Here is a 20,455-nt window from a genome sequence, read left to right as displayed (position 1 = left end):
CCGCAAAACTCCGAACCTGGTTCACCAGCAATTGTTTGTGCCCCTTTAATCTCAAGGATAGAGTGCCTGTCCACGCCCAGAATATGTTAGTTTACTCATTCTCTTGCTGTTGTGCAGCGGAATACATCGGACGCACGACTAAGCAACTCAGCCAAAGCATGAAGGAACACAATCCACCCTGGCTAGCTTCTGGAACCAGGAGGACGATAACCAGCTCCGTAGTACAACATTTAGCTGACACTGCACACAACGTGATACCCAGCCAAAGTTTCCGCGTTGTTTACAAGGCGCCGGCTAACCAACCCAGATCAGTACAGCGTGGCACAATTGCAGTGGCTGAAGCTATCGCCATACGACATCGCGACCCGATCCTTTGTCGGCAAAAACGCTTTGTTCGTGTGTGTACTTACCTGGCGCTTGAGAGAACGTACGCAGCCATAAACTTCCGAGGTCGTAGGCGGTTCCACGTTCACCGTCCAGGGTTCTACGTCGTCTGTGGACTCCAGAGGAGTGGCCATGACAACTGCCGTTCGAAGTATTCGGCCCACTGATCGAGGCGTTCTTTATTCGAGATGGTCACTCCATTCCGATCCTTGATGGTTTCGCTCAAAGGTGCTTTCCGGGGACCTGTCGCACGGAACAACTGAAATAATCTTCTGGCATTACCGGCTTTCTAAGCCCCCTCCATTCCCTTGGATTTCTGTGTCCACTACACTTCACGGTTGGCTCGCACGCTCACTTTCACTTGACGTCTGATAATTCGTCGCATCAAGTGATGTTCTGGGTCGGCTTGGATATTTCTCCGAGGTTTAAGGAGTGCAGCTGTTCGGTCCAGGGCTTGAGTGCGCCTGGGTGGGTCGTGCCACAGGCAAATTCCCAGCTTTATGTAAAGAGGTGGCGATCTTGTCCTAGTATGCGTTCACATCTGATGGTGGAGCATTTGGAAGAAACTCTAGGAGACGATCCTGGGAAATTCGTCTAACAGTCTCAGTTGCTAAGCGATTTGTCCGCACCTTACTTGACTCAGGGAAACGTAGGGAGAAGCGACTCCGGATGACTGCGTGGTCAGAATCCACAAATGTTTCAAAACAACCGGCGATAAGCTATTGATCCTCGCCATCGATTTGCGTTTGTGGCCGACATGCCGTTGGAGGATACCATGTGGCCAGACGACTTCGGTTATTTTTGGGGTTAGTAATGAATAAAAACAGCCTGCGATCAGTACATAGCTGAAGCAGTCGTTCCCCATTCTCCGTACGCACTGAATTCAATCCATATCGACGTAATTGAGTTTAAGATACGGTAATCCTGCCAACTTTTGCATTCAAATTTCTGGCAACCACCTCCACGATATGTGAGCTTTTAGCTCGCAGCAGCAGGGCATTCAGGACGTCATAGAACCTGTCTTTGACGGCGTCGGAGCTACAGTCAGTTGGGGCGTAAGTAGACACGATAAACAGACATGAATCAACTTCCCGCTTGTGAGACTCCTCTACAGACGTTTCCAGACGAACCGCACAAAGTTGACTATCAACGGGTATCCAGTCAAGCAAGGATACTTCGATCGGTGACTCAGGACGTTACTAACACCTGCACATCCTGCTGCAGTAGCATCTTGATCACCAGATGTGCATAATCGGAAACTAGTGGAGATTGATGGGGCGGTTAGCTCAATCACTGTGCTTGCATCTTGAATTCTTGTTTCTGAGACAGCACACATCGATTCCAAGCGAGTTGAGTGTGAGAAAGAAAGCAGCTTGTTGTCCCGCATGCTTCGAGTGCGCACGTTGAAGGTAGCCAGATAGACTAGGTGTCGGGGCTTGAAGATTGATTTCGAGATGCCTGAGGATTTCGGTGCCATGTGATGAGCAGATGCTGCACGCAAAACCGATGCAAGACGAACGGAGTCATCAGTCTTAAGTACTGGGCCTACAGGAGAAGATTTATTAGAGGAAGGGAGAGAGGGGAAGAAAAAGTATGTGGAAGAGAAAGAAGGGAGGCGTCAGCAGTAGCCTGTTTTCGCTTACCCGCCCTGCTGTATGCAGCAGGTAAGGCGACCCGGCTGATGGCTTCACGCAACGGCCGATGTGGCATGTGGCAAGGCAGGCATTTCTGCTACGGGTCCCGTGACTTGATCCATCTCTTGTGTTATCTGGTCCATTCAGTTCGATGTGAATCCATTGGAATACGGATCAAAGCAACTCAACCGTACGAAGCTAGAGGATCTTACTACTAAAATTCCGGGTCATTGCCGCAGTCGCTTGACGGTTGTCCAGCTGATAAGTGGCCTGAACATCAATTGAAAGTCAGTGTATGCTGAAAATCCGAGAAACGCTGTGTAATTTTCGGGTTTTGCGGGATAGGTATTTTGTCCATAGCCACACCACGGCCGTGTTCCTGTTCTGGCGTAATTATTCCGGTGGGTCCACACCAAAGGGAAGCACTGGACTCGAGCTTCGCTCTTATTAGAGCTCATCAGCAGTGCATATCCAATGACCGTGCCGGGATTTGAACCCTGGACATCTGACGTGCGAGGCGAGCGTGTAACGACTACTCCACCGACGCACGTTGGACGCATCTGAATTATCACGTCTGAACAGGCGAACGTGTTCACACTTGAGTGATGTGAACTCGTCCTTTGAAGCCTCTTATCAGCTCCTTCATATACAGCAAGGGAGGACGTTTGAACTATTTGGCATAATACTTCGAACAATTCAGTTGACCACTTGTTGCCTCCAAACCGGAATGCCGGTCTTCAACAGAAAGGTGAACCCTCCTCAGCTTCAGAAGTGTCGCAGTATACATCTCTAATCAGAGGCCATCTTGCTCCTGAATCTGACGAGCTTCCACTGCTCCGTTCAATGTTGGCTTTCTTAGCCAGTACCTATCTAGCTTATCTGGGTCTTTCTGGGAGAGAGGCCGTTCCGGATAACTCGGGTGAGTCGATAAATGTACTTTTTTCAAGAGGGGTGCTCACAGTGAATGTGGTAACAGAGGTGTTAGTTTGACCTACCGTTGTAACAAGGCTTCTGGTATCACTGATCCTTCGGTGTCTTACGGCGGCGCGGGGATTCTTGAGCCATGAGCATCAAGTGGTATTTCGACCGGGTAGAGGATTCGTCGACCACCACTCCGTTATGCGTTAGAGCAACGCCATATGCACAGACGACCCACAATCTTGGTATTCCTTGACTTCAAGGATACTTTCTGTCCGCAGGTACCTACTTCACCTCACTAAATTAACGGTGATCGAAACTGTGTCAGTTACAAAATTACGCGGTTCTTACAGCTGATAATGATGATGGTCGGGGGTGCGTTCGATTTTCGGTCGGTCAGTGCTGTTGGACATATTTCTTCAGCAGGGAATAACCCAGAAGTTTGTGGATGATCCGCTCCCGGTATTTGCCTACTTCTGAGCGTGCGAGTGTGTATGGTGAGCTCTCCAAAAGCTTTCCTACAGAAAGTGGTGTCCGACAAAGATGTATATCCCCTCCATTCTGGTTCAACTTCGTCATTGATGAGATAATAATCCGGACATTGGAAGACCTTCAAAACCCTGGCGTTAAAATCGTTGCTGGTGCGAACCTTCTCAAACTGAAGTACGCAGGCAACGTTGTCTTCATCTTTTAAGACGAATAATAAACTGACCACCATCAAACCATCTTTCGGCATGCGCCTTCAAAGTGCGAAATCATGCTTCAGAATGCATAGTCTCTGGACATACCTTGTACAATTCCAGGAGAATCATTGTAGGTTGTGGAGAATTTCACACACTTCGGCAGTTGTTTTAGCTTTGTCGAAAGTGTGTCTGATGGCATCAGTGCACGAATTTCGAAGGCTCGAGTCACGTTCACGAGTTTGCGTCATTTGTAGCATCAAAAATGCATACTACTGGGTCTCAAGGGTCACGTGTACCAGGTTACAGTAAGGGCTGATTGCGAAACATGGCCTCTGAGGACCGATTATGTGATGCGTCTTCAAGTTTTTATTTATCTCCGATGTATCATAAGCGTTGCTGTCTACCGAGACAAGTGTTTTTCTCCATACCTCCTTTAGAATGGCGGAAACCGTGAGGTGGACAGCAGAAGGGTGCGAAAGAGATTACGAAGAGTTTGGGTGTTGTTGGTGCAGTACTCTTTCGAGGATGGGGCCCCTGTGACCCCATCTGATCTGATTAAGCGCTCGGAGGAATCGTATTTTGTTACCGGCCTGCGGTTTGTTCTGTCTCTGGAAAGGACGTTCATACATTGTCAGAAAAGCCTCGCTTGAAGGAGTTTGGTTCGTCTCCAAATATATGCGTTTTTAGTTTTGTTCCAGGGTTCTGCCACACATGTCATCCTAATTTAGTTTTAAGGTCGATTGATACGTCAATATTCACAGTCTCATTTGGACACAACTTGCTGATCATTCTTAAAGATAATCGTACAGCTTCAACACACTTCGACGCCTAGCTGCCATACCACCCGAAGGACGCACGGGGGCTGGGATACCACCAGGTTGCCCAAGCCCAGACAAGAGCAGTTGAGACGCAGAGATCGGGTTCGAGCCACGGACCTTCCGGTCAGTGAACTCGCGCTCTAACCACTGAGCCATCTTGTCCCCCCACTGATCACTCTGTAGCCGTGTGGTAGTCACCTCATGTCCTAACAATGGTCAACAGCTTCGAAGGGCCTAAGTTAACGAACATCACTTTGAGGTATAGCGCTTCAGACAATGTGTTGGGTGACTGTGATTGTATACTGATTCGGTCCTATAATGTGAGCGCTTCACAGATATGATATTCCCGTTTGCCTTTAGGCCTTCATCTACTTGCTGGGTCAACTAACTCGACCATGCGCCCGATTTGTGCCCGTGAAAATGTACACCGGACTTCATGCTTTTACTGAGCGACTTCACTCAGTATTTTGGTGGATCCCTGCGCTGTACAGACGAGTGTCATTCGGAAAGAAGCGAAACTAACGAAACCCACCCTGTTCACTATGATGTCCCCTCATTCACTTCGTTCTTCAACGAAGTTTTACTATCCGACCTTTAACTTATCCCCTTCTTGGGTCCGTCGATTCATCCGTTCGCCAAATATGTTTTTTCCACACTTGCTCTTTTAGTATTATTGACATCTATTTTATTTATTTATATTTGACGAATAAGAAACCTGAATATACTGCTTCATTCAATAGACACTGATTTTCCGATCAACACTGTGGAAGAGGTGAATAATGGGCGACAGTTACAGATGTCAGATGTGGGGAGGACAAATCTATCTAACGTAGGCAGCCGAATGTGTCGGGAACATGGAATACGATTGGCTGCAACGGACTTCATCACTGAATCGTTGGACCTTTAGTCCGTGAGTCGGATTGGGTTGTAATCGTACGAGACGTGGTACCTGACTTTAGATTTCAACTTACCAGCGGTCAGTTTTCTGGATTCGATTCATGAATCGCACTGAAAGTAGATAATTTCAGCTTCGTCGTAGTCATTTTTTTTTTTTGGGGGGAGGGCCAGGCGTTTGAAGAATCGAGTTTTTGCATTATTAATTAGGAGACGACTTCACCTGGTGCATGAAGCATGCGACATAGTGGTTGCTCCTTTTTGATAACTGTTATCTCATCGACCACTAGCGGTTTCAATACACTTTCCTCCCGCAGTGGCATTTTCGTTGGTCTTGCGATTAATTGCTCTCAATGAAGCCAGATCTAGCAAGCGCAGTCGTGTAGATGAAAAATGTTAGTCGAGAGTGCAGGAATAGTGGATTAGGTTTTCTAAAACTGACTTTTAGTTTGGTACCATTTTAATTGCTAACTATAACTGTACTTACCAGTTGGAACTATTTGTTCTGAATGTGAAAGTCGATAGAAAAAGTGTGCTAAAGAGCTTGGGTTATATAAAAAGTAATGAATAACGCAAGTCAAGTTAGCGTTAGTGCTTGAGTAGAAAGAGCAACAGAATATCCACTGAGGGTGACCTCCAACCACATTGATAAAAAACACCCCCTAGACCCCGACCCAGGAGCCGTAATGCCCTCGTCATCCGTGGTTACGTTCTACTTCTAGTACGTTCATTGTTGACGGCATGTCTGGGCGGCTGGTTAAGCTGCATTTTTCGGACACATTCTAGCCAACACATTCGTCCGTCTTTTTCGCTGTTGTGAAATAATCGACCATGTCAGGTGAATCATTCCCAACATCCGAAGCGGCTGGAGAGACTTGCCGGTATTGCACCAGCACTGTAAACATTGGAGGTGAGGATAATCCATGCCGACGGCCTACTTAGAAAGCCGCGCAGTTCCACGGCATATTGCTATGGTCGGCTTCCTGTGCGTGTGAAGTTGCCCGAGGATTTGTGAACTTGGAGGATTTAAGCGATACGGGCCAGTCCCTTGTGCAAATCAGCTTGCTTTTCGAAACAGGTTTCGTGGAGAATAATTTCTGTCAGAATATGGGAAGCAACCGACAGTAGACCAATCTCGCGATGGCTCTCTTAACTGATCGGTAAAAATCTCATGAACTAAAGATCCCGAGGAACTGGATAAGAGACACTAAATAGTCCGGTGAGGCCAGATATCGCCATAATACATTAATGGTTTTGTTGTTTGACTGATCCGAAAACTGGGAGCCGAGTGATTTGGGGTTGCTAGCGCACTGACATTTATTTTGACTAGAGGTTTTGAAGATAGGCAACTAGAGAAACGTTAGACACCCCCACGGTCAGTCCAACAATGCACTCTTGAACTCGTGTTATCGACTAATCGCATCGACTTGTTCCAAAGACAGTATTAGATTAACTAAAATATAATATCTGCTGTTGCTTGTGTTTACAGGTCAGAAGTAACGTTTTAGATTCCACTCCTGAAGTTGGACTAAGCGATGTCTTGGGTCGAGAAAGATCCAATGTATTAAGAGGAATCACCACCAGTCTCAACCTGACCGGTCACAATTTACGTAAATTCTCCGCTCTGTGGAACGTTCCGGCTCTTCTAATGCGTGTCCATCATTTAGGCATGAGTTACGCGCACAACGACGTCGAAAGCATGACCAGTCAACCGAAAGCTGTTAGAGGATCACTTAGTGAATTTAGTTATGAGATCTGACTAGGTGGTTATGACGGGTGCTCAGCAGCTAGAGGTCTGCATAATTTAAGGCAGATATATGACGTGGCAAAATAGACTGGGACTGCTTCATCTATATAGGACATTCTTTAATTCATTAGTTCGGTGTGTTCCACAGGAGTCTTGCAAAGCATCCACGAAACCGACGCACAAGTGTCCTGGAATTCCCATAATTGTGGCAGACGTCCACAAGTCCTGAATAAAACAGCGCCACTATAAAGATACGCCAGGAACCACGTGGACATTTATAAATATACCAAAAATCCTCGGTGTTCGAAGGCAACACAATTGGAGGCCTCTCGGCGGCCTGTGCTTCAGAGGTTAGCAACCAAGACCAACCAGACCGACAACCGTACGTCTGCCTGATGAACTCCGGATATGGAGAAAAAGCCTCCTCAAGACCGGCCTTTAAAGGATCCGACCACACCTACATAAACAGTCCCCATAATACTTCGCGAGACTTTTGAAGAAATTCAGTGACAGTGATGAGTAAAGGAGACATAGTGTCTCCGAGACTGCCGTGTAGCGTGTTCAGGTGGTCGACAACAGACAGGATGAATCTTTATTAAATATAGAGTGAAGCTCTCTTCATTCCATCTAAAAGCTCACAAAAATCGTTTCCAATTTCCAACTACGTCTATCGCACCAGAGGAATGAGTTTTCTGCAAAATATTTTGTAGCTTGGGTTATTTGGTATTTTAGCAGGTTAGGACGTTGCTTTGAACTGACAAATCGCCCATCAGAATTTTCTGGGATGAGCGACTTGTGAAAGGAAGAATGTTACGCTATTGCCCATCGCATTGTGAACCCAGTACAATATCGAGTAATAACGATTTTCATGACGAAGTTCGGAACAGTTCCCAAACAAATTGCCTGGGTTTCTGCAGTTTGGGGGACAATCGTTGCATCCGTTTGTCTCGCGGCTCACCTCGTTCAGGGTTCCCAATTTTAGTTTTTCTACACTCTTTGATGGGGGCGGAGTCAGCTGCCTTAAGCGGCAGGAGAGGTGAAAAGAACCGCCACGTAGCGAAAGTATACCCTCTAGAGTTGGGAAGTAGCCTTTCCAGAGACGGCACCTGATCGAACCGCGAAGACTATTTTACCGATCGGCCTAGGTGGAGTGTTCCGCACAACCTCATGGCTTAAACTATCCAACGGTGAAACCCGAGAACTCGGGCAATATCAGTGGAAATCATTTCGTTCACAAATCGGATTATTAACGCATCTCCCAGCTACATAAGAACTCACTGACAATATAACTCTCACTGGTGAAAAGTTTGCAAATGGATTGCCCAGCTCAGCGAATGAACCGGCTGTGCTCTCAATGTTGGCAAATATTGTTTTAGGTCAGAAACACCGCGACTCGTTCCTTACTTGCTGATTAGAAACAAGCTAACGCGTATCCATTATTCGGAGAGCGCAACTAGCTAGCCATCGGTTCTCCGAATCTAATACGCTGTTGATCCCAACATCCGCAACTCAGTGCACTTCAGCCAAGTCAACTAAGACAAGTCGTTAACGACTAACAAACGCAGGTATCAAGAAAACTCCCTCGAAAAATAGCTCCCGTTAGAAACAAAACGAATAAATTTTGCGAGCTGTTTTCCAAAAGCAGTGATGTACGAAATTTCGTACAACCCCATCAGGTGTTCATATTCAATAGAAAACCGAGACTAGTCAACTGATCACGGCTCTGCAGTGTATGAAACATCTCTCTAACATTACTTAATCGTCCAGATACGACCCTCGCATCAATAGGCAAAGTGAAACCTGTGTGACCGGGTATTCCCTAGTAAGTTTATTCGGTCAAATAAGACAAGTTATATTATCGACAAGCACCTCATTCAATGGAACGCACATGGCTTAAACCCAGTGGTCAAGCGCACACTAACTAACCGGAAGGTTTGTAGTTTGAAACAAACTCCGGTGTTAAGACTACTTCTGTCTAGGTTTAAGCAACTTGGTAGTATCTCAATCCTCTTGTTTCCTTCGGGTGGCATGGCAGCTGGGCGCCGAAATGGCCTTAGAGCTGAACGATTCAAGCAAAACCAGTCCAGTAATAGACTGGAATGGCAGTCAAACGGACGGGATAAATTGCGTGGGATCTCAAGACCAGAGCATATATTTACGGTAGAAAAACATATTGGGGGTACCGCGCTAAACAAATCAAAAAATGTACAGTGAAACCATCGAAAGACGAGGAAAAAACAACTAGAAGAGTTTGCCAAATCCGTTAAGCACATAAACAACCTGAAGATGTTTAACGTTTGCCATGACGCCGAGTTAGTCCTTGGGCTGCACGCTCTGCAAAAGAAATTGATAGGCCAGTTACAAACCTGGCAACGAAATTGTCAACACGAGCAAAGAAGCCCAAAAGCAAAGGTGAATCGGAAATGATCCGGTGGTCTGGGAATAGCTGCTTTCAGTGAGTCCCTACCAGTTACGCTGACGAACCATGCGAACAAAAAACATCCACATGAAGAGCTTGTCGGTGACCATACATCCATTGAGACGAAAGGTACAACCAATTTAAGGGAAATTGAAGGTTATCAGCAGGTAGTTCAGTTCTGTATAGTTGGTAAGCGCAAAGTGGAGATCCAAACAGACACCTCTGCATTCACTACTAGGTGAGCACCAACGAGGCCTCGTAACAAAGTTCAACGATGCTGGTGTAATCGCTCACATCTGCACAGTTATGGGGAGAAACGTGATCGCGGTTATGGTCTATAGAACATTCCTCAATTGGAATCTGTTGCTGTTAGTACCGTATGTAGTGAAGAACGAGCGAAAATTCACGCTGTCTTTCTCATATTGGAACACTACTTTTGAAGATAATGCAAGCCCGAGGACTAGGGCCACCTGAAGTATCTTAGAGAAATCAAAACCTGTAGTAAACTTTGAGGTGTGCATCAACATTGTAAGTAGTTTTGTATCGTGAATATCGTCTGAATGAAACATGGGATGGCTTTCGTGTAATGCATATTCATTCGTAGGGTATCATAAACGAGGGATTTAATTGTTTCTTGTTAACACCAATCTGAGTTGCAGCTTATCCGCTAAGTATCACAAACCATAAGGTGGGCTACCAGCTGTACAATGACGACTTTTAGTTCTGAATGTCATCGCGAAGCATGAAGGAAACATGATAAAATAACTACTGACAAATAAGTTGCCTTTTAGCGACAACTCAGTCTTGCTGAGAGGGGAAGAAAACACATCAAATAAAGTTTGTATAAGTTCATTTGGGTAGTTTATGGTTTGGGTCCAGCGAGCAATAGGCCAAATTCCAACGCTACAGGTCCAGGCAACAGGGAAATGATGTCACTGTTGATGTTATATGGGAAACGGAACCAAAAGTGACCCGCTCAAAGTTACCTGTTTTTGTAATCTTCTTGCCATCTAAGATAGCCATATATTCGTTTTCCATTGCCTTATCACCGTTTGTTTCGTCGACTTTCGCTACTTTATGGTGCGTGAGTCGTCGAGCGGCTTTAGAACTGCACCAGTGCCAAATGCCAACCAACAGCACAATTCCAACGGCCACGACAAGAACGCCAAGGAAAAGCAGTTCCGTGTCGATTCCTTCCTCCACCTCGTACAACTACCAGATAGATACCAAAGTAAGGGAAAAACAACAGACAGGCACAGATTTAAATTTCCTATTAATAATTGAAGGTGAGCGAAATAAAGCACTCATTTGTATGCTGAAACAATGTTGTTAGCGATTAAACAGACTTTCAGTGATCCTACTCTTGCACAGTGAATGTGGAAACAGATCAGTTGTGAATCGAACCAGTCAGTAAGGTGGAAATGACTCGACAGTAATGCTTACGGAAACCTAAAGGTGGATACACTTACCCTAAACGTACTACGGGACGGGACAAACAGTGGACTCAGGGTTAATTTCGATCAGACTGTCTACACGTTTGCGTACTTTACTCGCTTTTTACTACAATGACTACATTCATTGTCGAAAGCTCAAAAGAACACCGGATGAATCTAAACTGCGAGTATTTAGTAGAATTCTAGTGGTCGGACTCAGCAGATGTCCATAATCATCAACGAACCCCATACAATGAATCCGGGTGCCACGCTTGCGCTCACATTTGGAGTCAAATGCCAAGATTAACAGTTGGGGAGAAATAGCTGACGTCCTTGAGGTGTCATACAGAAGTTGATAGTATATTGGAATGAGTACCGTTGACACAAAATTGCAAGGCAAGACAGACAGGTGACAAAAGCTCGATATTGGTAACTAGAGATTGGGCAAACTCTAGACGGGAGCAAAAAGCCGGGGGACGATAAACGGGGAAGCAAAACAGCGTTATGATAAACACACTAATCATAAGCAGCCAGAAAAAAGAAAAAGTGATTATCGATCTGCACAAGGAATCAACGCAACCGGTAACTCGTCGAATATCGATCGAAAAACGCTAATCTTGACTACTCCAGGAAGACTGCCAATGCATTTTGGGAGTTACGAAATTGTGACTGAACTACCCTGACAAAAGCTGAAGCACCCTACCGAATAGTGCATAAACTTGACATTTTTTTTACACGATACACGAGTACTTTAGGCCCGACTGACCCGTGTTTAGTAGTAACAGTATAATCCGGTCGTAATGACTACTGGCGGGACCGGTAGAAAACGGTTACCAGGAAAGTTCGACTGTTTACAGAAGGCATTGATCCAAAGGCGTAGACCGATTCTCCGAAGCTCACTACAAAATTGACAAAAGCGGTCTGCACAGAGGGCATTTTTGTAACACGTGTTTCGGAGCACTTCAGCACTCGGAGTGTAGCGAAATCGAGTCAAATTCCATACACGATGTTCTTTCGGTACCTAGCTGTCGTGCCACTCAAAGGAAGCAAGAGAGATGGGATGCTGCCAGAGTACCCCAGCCTAGACAGGGGAAGTCGAAAGGCAGAGATCGGGTTCGAACCACTGAACCAGTTCTTTATTTAGGGTCTATAAGAATTGAGATGCTGACTGACACCAACAATACCCCAATAATTGTAGGGCTAAACAAGACCGAAAGCAGTCTAAGACTTGTACCTTTCCATATTTTTTTGGGAGGTGGTGCTTCGCAAAAAGCCCTACATCGAAGCAACCCTAAGGAAAAGTGCGAAAACAAGGTGAAAAAACAGTACAGCTTGAGGTGTGCCAAACATTAGACCAAAAGCCTTACAAAGGAAGTAAATACGTGACAGCATTAGGTAAGAGCCCACGCGGAACTCACATTTACAGTTTGGTTGAACAGCGGATGGACGTAGTAGATCCCATTCTCATCATGATAATACACTCTAACACATAGGTCAAAGGAGCGCCCGGCAAGTTCAGCAGCAGGTTTGAAGCTGTAGGACAGAGAACCCTACAGAAAGTAGATTTAAAAAACACTATCTACCTCTTGACCAGGTTCTAGGGTGTTCTGTAGTCGAACCCGCGTGAAGTTTTGTATATGGTAGCTGTAATAGCCCGGATAATGTAGGGAACCCTCTAGCAAATCCAAGGTGAACCGAGGCAGGGTGGTTCCTTCATGAGTGTTGATCAAAGCAGCAACCAGCGAAGAACGCTTGTTCGCGGGGAAACTGATATCACGTTGCTCCGTATACAACCCGTAAGGAGGGCTTGTCAGAGCCACGACAGCCTGAATATGAGGTGATCCTTTGGTAGGGTCTATTTCGGTGGACCCCGTTGAGGGTGGTGAAATTTCGCGTTCATCGTCTTCGTTGGATACACTAGCATCTTGAGTCAACACAGAAACTGAAACCAGAATGGTATGAGACAAGCGCGAATTGCAATCAGCACTACGAAACGAGAAGTTTCTCGGTCAGAACCAAATGGGCCGAGTGCAATATTTTTTCTACACTGGAAGTACCAACTGGGAGAACTGTTTATATTTCTAGACACCATATTTGGACGCCGAAATAAAAAAAAACGAACAAAAAGTTGAATGATACTGTCAGCAATTTTTCTATCACCACAGAGCTAGACAACGTCAATAAGGCTGCGCTAAACCAGGATCATGATCAGTTTAAGGAATAATACTGGGCGCTCACAGCATCCTTAAGTACGTCCGCACTATAAACCAAATGATATACACAGGCTGCCCACCAGTGGTACCAATGTGTGGTACAATTCCCCCAACGCGACAGTGCATTCAGCCTCGATGGTCTTCGACCCACAATTCTGATAGATGGTGAAATCCTGGTGAGCACTTGCGTATAGCTAAACAAACGGTAGTCTGAAACTGCGCTCAACAAGACAAAGTGAAGTTACGGAAGGCCGGATTCCCTGCAGTCATGCCAGTATCTAATGAACAGAGGGCGAAGAGTATAAAAAACGCATTTTGATTAAATAATATTACGACTAATCAAAGCGTTTGTGTTTCTATTCCTGATAGAATACTTAGTTGTAAATGAGTGTCTGCATCCTGTTTGTGGCCGATTTACCATACATCCGTCTAATGGGTGTAATGTTCGGTCATTGGGGTGAGATGGCCCAAGTGGTTAGAGCACGAATTTACTGACCGGAACGGTTCGAACCCGGCCTCTGCCACTCGACTTACCCTGTCTAGGCTTGGACAACCTGGCAGTATCCCAGCCCTCGTGCAACCTTCGGGTGGCATGGCAGCTAGGCGCCGAAAGGGTGTTACAGCTGAACGACTATCTATCGGTCATTCCGGAACATCCATAGTGTTCGGTCCATCCGGGGAAAGAAATTAATCAAGAATAACCCCATGTACCTAAGTTCACACAACGCTTTGTCCGGCCCCGATACCAAGGCCCCTGCTGGGTTTCATCAACACTGCGTACTTCAGGCGTTCACGTCGGGAGGTAGGTCCGTAATATGTTTAGTTTATGCTTCTCAGGGTATTACTGTTCCTAGATTTAACGACGCAAATTATTGGGTCTGCCAACTTATGGTTGGGACATTTCGGAAGTGATCATGGATACGTTGAGTAGAAAGAACATTCTCAGACTTTCAAACGGGACCTGGCGCTGTTGGACAGTCGCAATTCTGACCGGATGTGTTTCGACTGCTCCTTTTTAGGACTGAGAAACCTAGCAGTGTCTCAGTACTCGTGCTTCCATCGGCTGGCAGGGCACTTAGGCTTCTGAAGCTCACTATCACCATGAATCCTAGCCTATGTGCCTGGCCCGCTTATTAGTAGCTGGGATTTTAGCAGACTGACCACAATAAAATAGTCTGACGTGCGAACTGAAGAGAGTGTGGAAAATCTTCGGCGATATTAGACTAAAGTATCGCCTAAACGGGCACCTTAGTCTCGTAGCGTCAGCCGTTTTGCTTTTGGTGTCTTCAAAATATTTTGGGATCTTTCGTCACCAGTTGTCCGGGTCTGTCTGTTTTTCAACAAGCAACCACCGATGCGATATACGCCGACCGGTTTGATCAAGTCTAGCAGATAAAACGCAGCAACTGTCATAATTAATGGGCGGATTCCATTACTGAGTCCAATTTTAGAGGGAGTTAAGAGCTTCCTGGGGAACTTCTACGTCACCAATACCGATCATCACCCATGCCTGTGTTAAGCGTTTGTTCTGTTTGTCACAGCGCTTCATCACTCATTTTTAAATCACTTTTTATCGTTTTATCCCACAGTATTGAAGTTTTAGATAAATGGAGCCTAGCTTCTAGGCCATCGGCCTTTTTCATTCATTATCTGATTGTCGCCGCGCTCTATTCATCGTTAAACACAATTTATCCATCCAAGAAGTTTGATCAATGGATCGATTCATAAGTAGTGAACGATTCGATACCAACTCCAACACTCAAGACTCGGCAGATAACTGGGAGCATTGGCTTTGCACTTCCACGAGAGTCCACTGCTTTTCATTCACCAGATAAACTGAAAGTCTTATTCAATTACGTTGCTCCCAGTGTTTTCCGCTTCATCAAAGACTGTAATAATTATGAATCAGCTATTGCAAATTTATGTACAGCCGAAAAATGAAGTATTCTCAGGACATCTTTTTAATACGTTTAAGATAGACGGAGATCAAAATGTTGACCAATTTGTGCAAAAGCTTCGCAGTCTGTTGCCAGATTGCTGCTTTATAGCTGTCAGCGCTGAATAAGATTACGAGACGCATTTATTAGTGGACTTAATTCAAACATTCGTCAGAGGCTGTTGGAACATAAGTCGCCGGATTTTAAAACAACCAATGATCACGCAAAATCCGCCGAAGTAGCTCAAAACCACTCAAGTCATTTTTACCAAACAATCAGCTCCCTGTGCTACCGCGTCGGACGTCCCACTAAGGTCTCCACGTTCTAAAACATGATCGCACGAACAGATAACTGTTTCTAGTATGGGGCCTTCATGTTTTATGTGGTTATGCTTGTCAACCGCGTTATAAATGCCCCGCTAAAGACACGACCTGCAAAGACAGGGAAAAAAGGCATTTACAAAAGGTACGCAGATCGATCACTGGTCTGAGGAATACCTCATCTTGCATGAGTGCCGCAGACCTCGAGTGTCTTAGAGAAGCAGTGGCCAGTGTGAAAGCAAATGATGTTTCAATTCGAGCACTCGTCGATGGTGGAGGTTCAGGAAGCTCTACTTACCGAAAACGCCTATCGTAATCAGTGGTCTGTACCATTGTCGATATCCGAAATCAGCTTGGCATTCATCCATAACAAAAGCACCGCTTATGAACAGTTTGTTTAACACTGCAACATAAACATGTACTCCTCTTTAGGCTTCCATTAACACGTTATCCCTGTACATTCTGCTTGGACATGATTTCCTTAAAACACTCCCTCTATCTGGAAGCGTCGAATTAGCCTTCGAGAACCCGAAAATCGAACTAGGAGATGCTACGTCAATCGCAGATTACAACGAGCCTCTAGTTTTTGAAACGGATGCTTCTGATGTTGCCATAGCCGCATCCCTAAGCCAAAGCCATCGACCGGTGGCGTTTTTCTTCAGGATACTTAATTCAAGCTTATCGCTCGGCGAACGCTATCGATGGATCCACCAGGAAATGGCCACACTATCTACTCAGAAGGTCCTTTAAATTGATCAACGTTCAGTCACATTTATGTAGGGTGGACAGAATGGAAAACGACATATACAACACTGGAGGATTGTTACCCAAGTACGACTATGATGGCACCTACCGACCCCGCAAGGATAATGATTGCCGACAATCAGTTGTGCAACGTATGTGCTGTCATGGAGAGCAACAGCCAAAGGACAACAGCAGAGACTACTCTGTTTCCTGCGCAACAGAGGCTTGACATCAATCATAAAACGAACTCCTACAACCACCAATCTCAGCGGGAGTGAATGTTGCACGCATGTCCTGTTTCTCCAAGCGTCTTGTTGCTCATTGTTGAATCACTTTCTCGTTTTAGCTCGTAGTGTTAAAGTTTTGGGTGTACGGAAACAGCTCTTGACCACCGTTCCTGGGCAAAAAAGGGTCCGGACATTTGTCATGCTAATCCATCCTGTAACAAGAAACTCACTGTGACACAAAGAAAATTATGGCAATCTTTTGGAAAGGATCAAGTGGCTTTGTCCAGGTGGAATGTCCGAACATAACTAGGCTACTGGTCGTTTAAGTTTCTCTTCGTGTGCCAGATATTCCTGCAAACTGCATAGGTTGCGCTGGCTTGGCCATGTGCCGCGCATGCCAGTCGACTGACTTCCTCGAAGGGATCTTACCTTCAATGCAACAATTTATCAGCTCCCGCATTCAATGCGCAGCTACCTACTCCATTTCCCCAAATTATCGGCAGCTACACTACAAGTACGCGCTTCTTAAAGCTGACAATCATGAGATACTGACACCGTGTTGAAAGTATTCGTCGGCGGTAACAGTCTAGTTGCCATACCACTCGAAGGAAACAGAAAGGCTGAGATGCCTGGTTGATACACCAGGGATGGGTTTGAATAACGGACCTTCTAGTCAGCAAGTCCGCGCCCTAGCCAATGAGCCATCTGGAGTTTAGAGTTGGTAATGGACGCTGAGATGACCCAAGGGTACGGTGGCCTCACAATACCACTTCAGTTCAGTGTGAAGGGCTGCACGGGGTAGAGATAACTGCAGAGGACCAGCTGGACCAATGGTTAGATGGTTAGGAGGGTGGGGTGGGTCAGATGGTGAGTCGATAGAGCAGCTTGGAGACGAGGGTCGCAACAGGATCTAACCATTTTATTCAATGCAGGACAATGATTGGCGAGTTGCTCATCATATCACAGAAGTGTATGGTCTCATGTGGAACAACTGCAGCCGAACTTCCAGAAATGGGTCAATTCTACGTGAAGCCGTTGAGTTTTTAGTGCGAACGCGGAAATAGATGGCGCCGAGTTTGGCAAAAGTGGAGGGGAAACACTTGCTGCGATTCCAACATTGTATGCATTCCAGAAGGATAAGGCTGTAACCTGGCCTGATGATCCTATATAAGCCCACCGATTAATTATTCTTTTCCAGGATCGTTTCCTATAAAACGGACGGCTGGTATGCATTTGTCAGGCAGCGCGAACGAAAAGAATTTCCTGATTTAAAATAAGTAGTTCAGTAAATCAGCCAGGATTAACATGGTCTAAGCAAACCAAAGGTCTCAGTAAAATATTCTACTTGAGCTTCCCTGTCAACTAACAATTACTGAACTTACCCAGGAGGGGAAAGTAAACCAATAGATGGAACAGCCAACGCACCATCACTGCGCGGGCCACGTACTGCGAAAGGGTGGTATTGAGATTGATTCAAACAAACAAACCAAACTTTCCTATTCATTACATAGGGCTGACTTATGGTATCCTTCTTGCAAATCAGAGCAATATTTCTGGTAAGGTTTTTTAGATGAAGTTCGACCTTGAGTTTGGGCGCGAAATCCCGGACGATGTCCTACGCTTATGTTTTCAAGTACATAATCATAGGTGATACAGGTCAGTTGACCGTGTAATTTTCAATGTTTTTCAATTTTCGAACTTTTGTCAGTCATTACGTCCCTAGCTACAAATCTGGTACGAATTTGACCGTTTCCTGTCATTACATGCTCGATTTCGTCGTTTTTCCGGACATGTTGGGGTTTACCTAAGATTTTGGGGATAGTTCTAGGAGGAGTCCATGCCAATGTGAAACCGTTGGACATCATATAGGAGCTTCAGTGGATTTACGCAGGACCTAAGCGTTTACCCGATGTGGGACCACTTCTGTTTCTGATCTACATCAACAACATACCGGATGTGCTTTCAAGTGCATGTCTTGTTTTTGCGGGCTACTTGAAACCCTGAAGTTCAGACCCCCAACCCCGGATGTCGCACTGATGGCCCCATTAGTTTCCGCTCGCTTTCGGTTGCTCACCTCCAATTATTCTGAAGCCGCTGCATCTGGTTCCGTTAATCACGGATTCATGTTGGTATTATTTTAAGTCAGCGATCTGAAGTGTGTCTGTTTGAATGGCTACCTGTTAACAGCCGCCTCTGTGCAATCTGTTTGGCGGTGTCTGTGAGAGTATCCCGTAAACGCCCCGACTATATCCGCCTGTTCATTGTATCCGTTTACGCCCCAACAGTCTAGCTGTGATACTGTCGGACAATTTCTTACGACGCTTTGAGCGCTTTGCAGCGGGCTAAGTGCTCATATGTGGTTTCCGGAGATACGAATGCACAAGTAGGCAGAGTTGTCGATGATGAGGCTCACTTAGGTGATCGTCTTGGACTGTAATCCAGGCCCACGGTTAACTGCGAACATCTGGTGCCGTTTGCTGACCAGAGCCTGCATTTTTCAGTACTAGCCTTCTGAACAACCGAAGCCGGGCGGGCAAACGGTGCTCTCCAATAATGCGAGTCATCGAGAAGCTCTCGTTTCCCGACGTGAAGTCGAACATAAATCTTCTGACAGCTCGTGATAAATCACTGGCACGAACTTGCTTACCGAAAGGTCCCCGGGCCGAACCCAAATATGACATCTCCAATGCTCCTGTCTATGCTCTGGTAACCGGGCAGTATATCAGTCCTCGTGCTTTCGGGGGCATGACAGAAAGGCACCGAAAGGGTCTTCTGATGTTGACATATTGGAAAGTGCCATCAGTAAATCTGCAAGATGCTGGACATAACTACCTCCAACATTGAAATCCAAGCAACAGTAAATTTGCTTGAAGCTCGGACACGTATTCATCCTGGTCGAGAGTATAATACAAGGGACTGTGTAGACCACAGCTTCACACTTAGATGTTATGTCAACGGCATGCCTATAGGCTCACAGTAGGACGCCCCTGTCCATTATAAGGCTTTTGCGAAAATGAATTGACATTGCTGTGCGCTAGTGGACCACACATCCGAATTCCGTTCATGCCTTCTCCGTTTCCATGTCTCAGCGGATAACAATATCGTTGCCGCTTTCGTTTTTACTTCCTCAAAGATTCGGTCAAATTGGTCTGTCAGCAATAGCCGTCTAGACAACTTGCGAACGCGAAACAAAACGGTCATCCAGATGAAAACGTTATAAATTCAGCGTTTGAATGTGTGCGTCCGAGAGCGAGACCACGGCCTAATTTAAGTTGGACTTCTATGTAGCTGATTTAGGCGAGGAGGATGGTCCGAATAAAAGGTGTACTCAAGTGTGGTTGTACCCAGTTTACTCGTAACCTTTCTCGACAGATCCTGTTCACCGTATGCAATCCGGCAGAAAACCAAGGGAGAGGGAGATCGAAGAGAAGAATGAAACTGTGGGCGGAATGGCCCAAGTGGTTAGAGCGCGAATTTACTGACCGGAAGGTCCGTGGTTCGAATCCGACCTCCGCCTCTCGACTTCTCCTGTCTAGGCTTGGACAACCTGACAGTATCCCAGCCCTCGTGCTTCCTTAGGGTAGCATGGCAGCTAGGCACCGGAAGAGTGCTACAGCTGAACGCTTATAAACAGGCGTACGCCGTGTCTTTGGACTGACTGCTACCAAGCTGGTGGTAATGCCCCGTTCAGACCCCATGTCAGTTGGGACGCTCCATCTGCAATCAATTCCGATACAAATCTCGGGGTGCAGGTCTTCTGTGGCGTAAAATCTTGTCCCAATGCTATCAAGAAAGTTACCTCGGCATCGCGCCTTGACGCTACTTGCGGTTTACGTCTGCCAGCTGGAGCATTTGTGATCCAAAGTTTTACAGTCATCATCATCATCATTGACAGCATGACATCAGTGTTCAACACCGGTGCTTCACTGCCGTACAACCATGACTTTTTGAAAGCCTTATTGTGAAGAAAAGAATAAAGGTGGATGGGGGAGGGACTTAGTGCTAGCTTAACACAATCATTCCGAGGTGCCTACACCTCCAGACATTCACTCAGGCAATCTGGATAGAAACTGACAACAGGAAC

General features: G+C 45.9%; 2 protein-coding genes across 2 annotated transcripts in view; one reads left to right on the top strand and one right to left on the bottom strand.

Annotated features, from left to right (window-relative positions):
- T265_06200 (hypothetical protein) overlaps window positions 1–9,292 on the top strand; it is a gene marked incomplete at both ends in the record, with an annotated part of 13,915 nt that extends 4,623 nt beyond the window's left edge. Inside the window, 2 exons of the mRNA XM_009171408.1 lie at window positions 6,821–7,051; window positions 8,924–9,292. Coding sequence (XP_009169672.1) covers window positions 6,821–7,051; window positions 8,924–9,292 — 600 coding nt within the window. The remainder of the gene's footprint in view (window positions 1–6,820; window positions 7,052–8,923) is intronic.
- T265_06199 (hypothetical protein) overlaps window positions 1,493–20,455 on the bottom strand; it is a gene marked incomplete at both ends in the record, with an annotated part of 21,991 nt that continues 3,028 nt past the window's right edge. The window contains 4 exons of the mRNA XM_009171407.1: window positions 1,493–1,929; window positions 10,484–10,709; window positions 12,349–12,480; window positions 12,514–12,872. Coding sequence (XP_009169671.1) covers window positions 1,493–1,929; window positions 10,484–10,709; window positions 12,349–12,480; window positions 12,514–12,872 — 1,154 coding nt within the window. The remainder of the gene's footprint in view (window positions 1,930–10,483; window positions 10,710–12,348; window positions 12,481–12,513; window positions 12,873–20,455) is intronic.

Source organism: Opisthorchis viverrini (assembly GCF_000715545.1).
Source record: "Opisthorchis viverrini unplaced genomic scaffold opera_v5_128, whole genome shotgun sequence".
NCBI classification, from domain to species: domain Eukaryota; kingdom Metazoa; phylum Platyhelminthes; class Trematoda; order Opisthorchiida; family Opisthorchiidae; genus Opisthorchis; species Opisthorchis viverrini.
The sequence above is the reverse complement of the archived record's forward strand: the minus strand, read 5'-3'. Positions and strand labels throughout refer to the sequence as shown.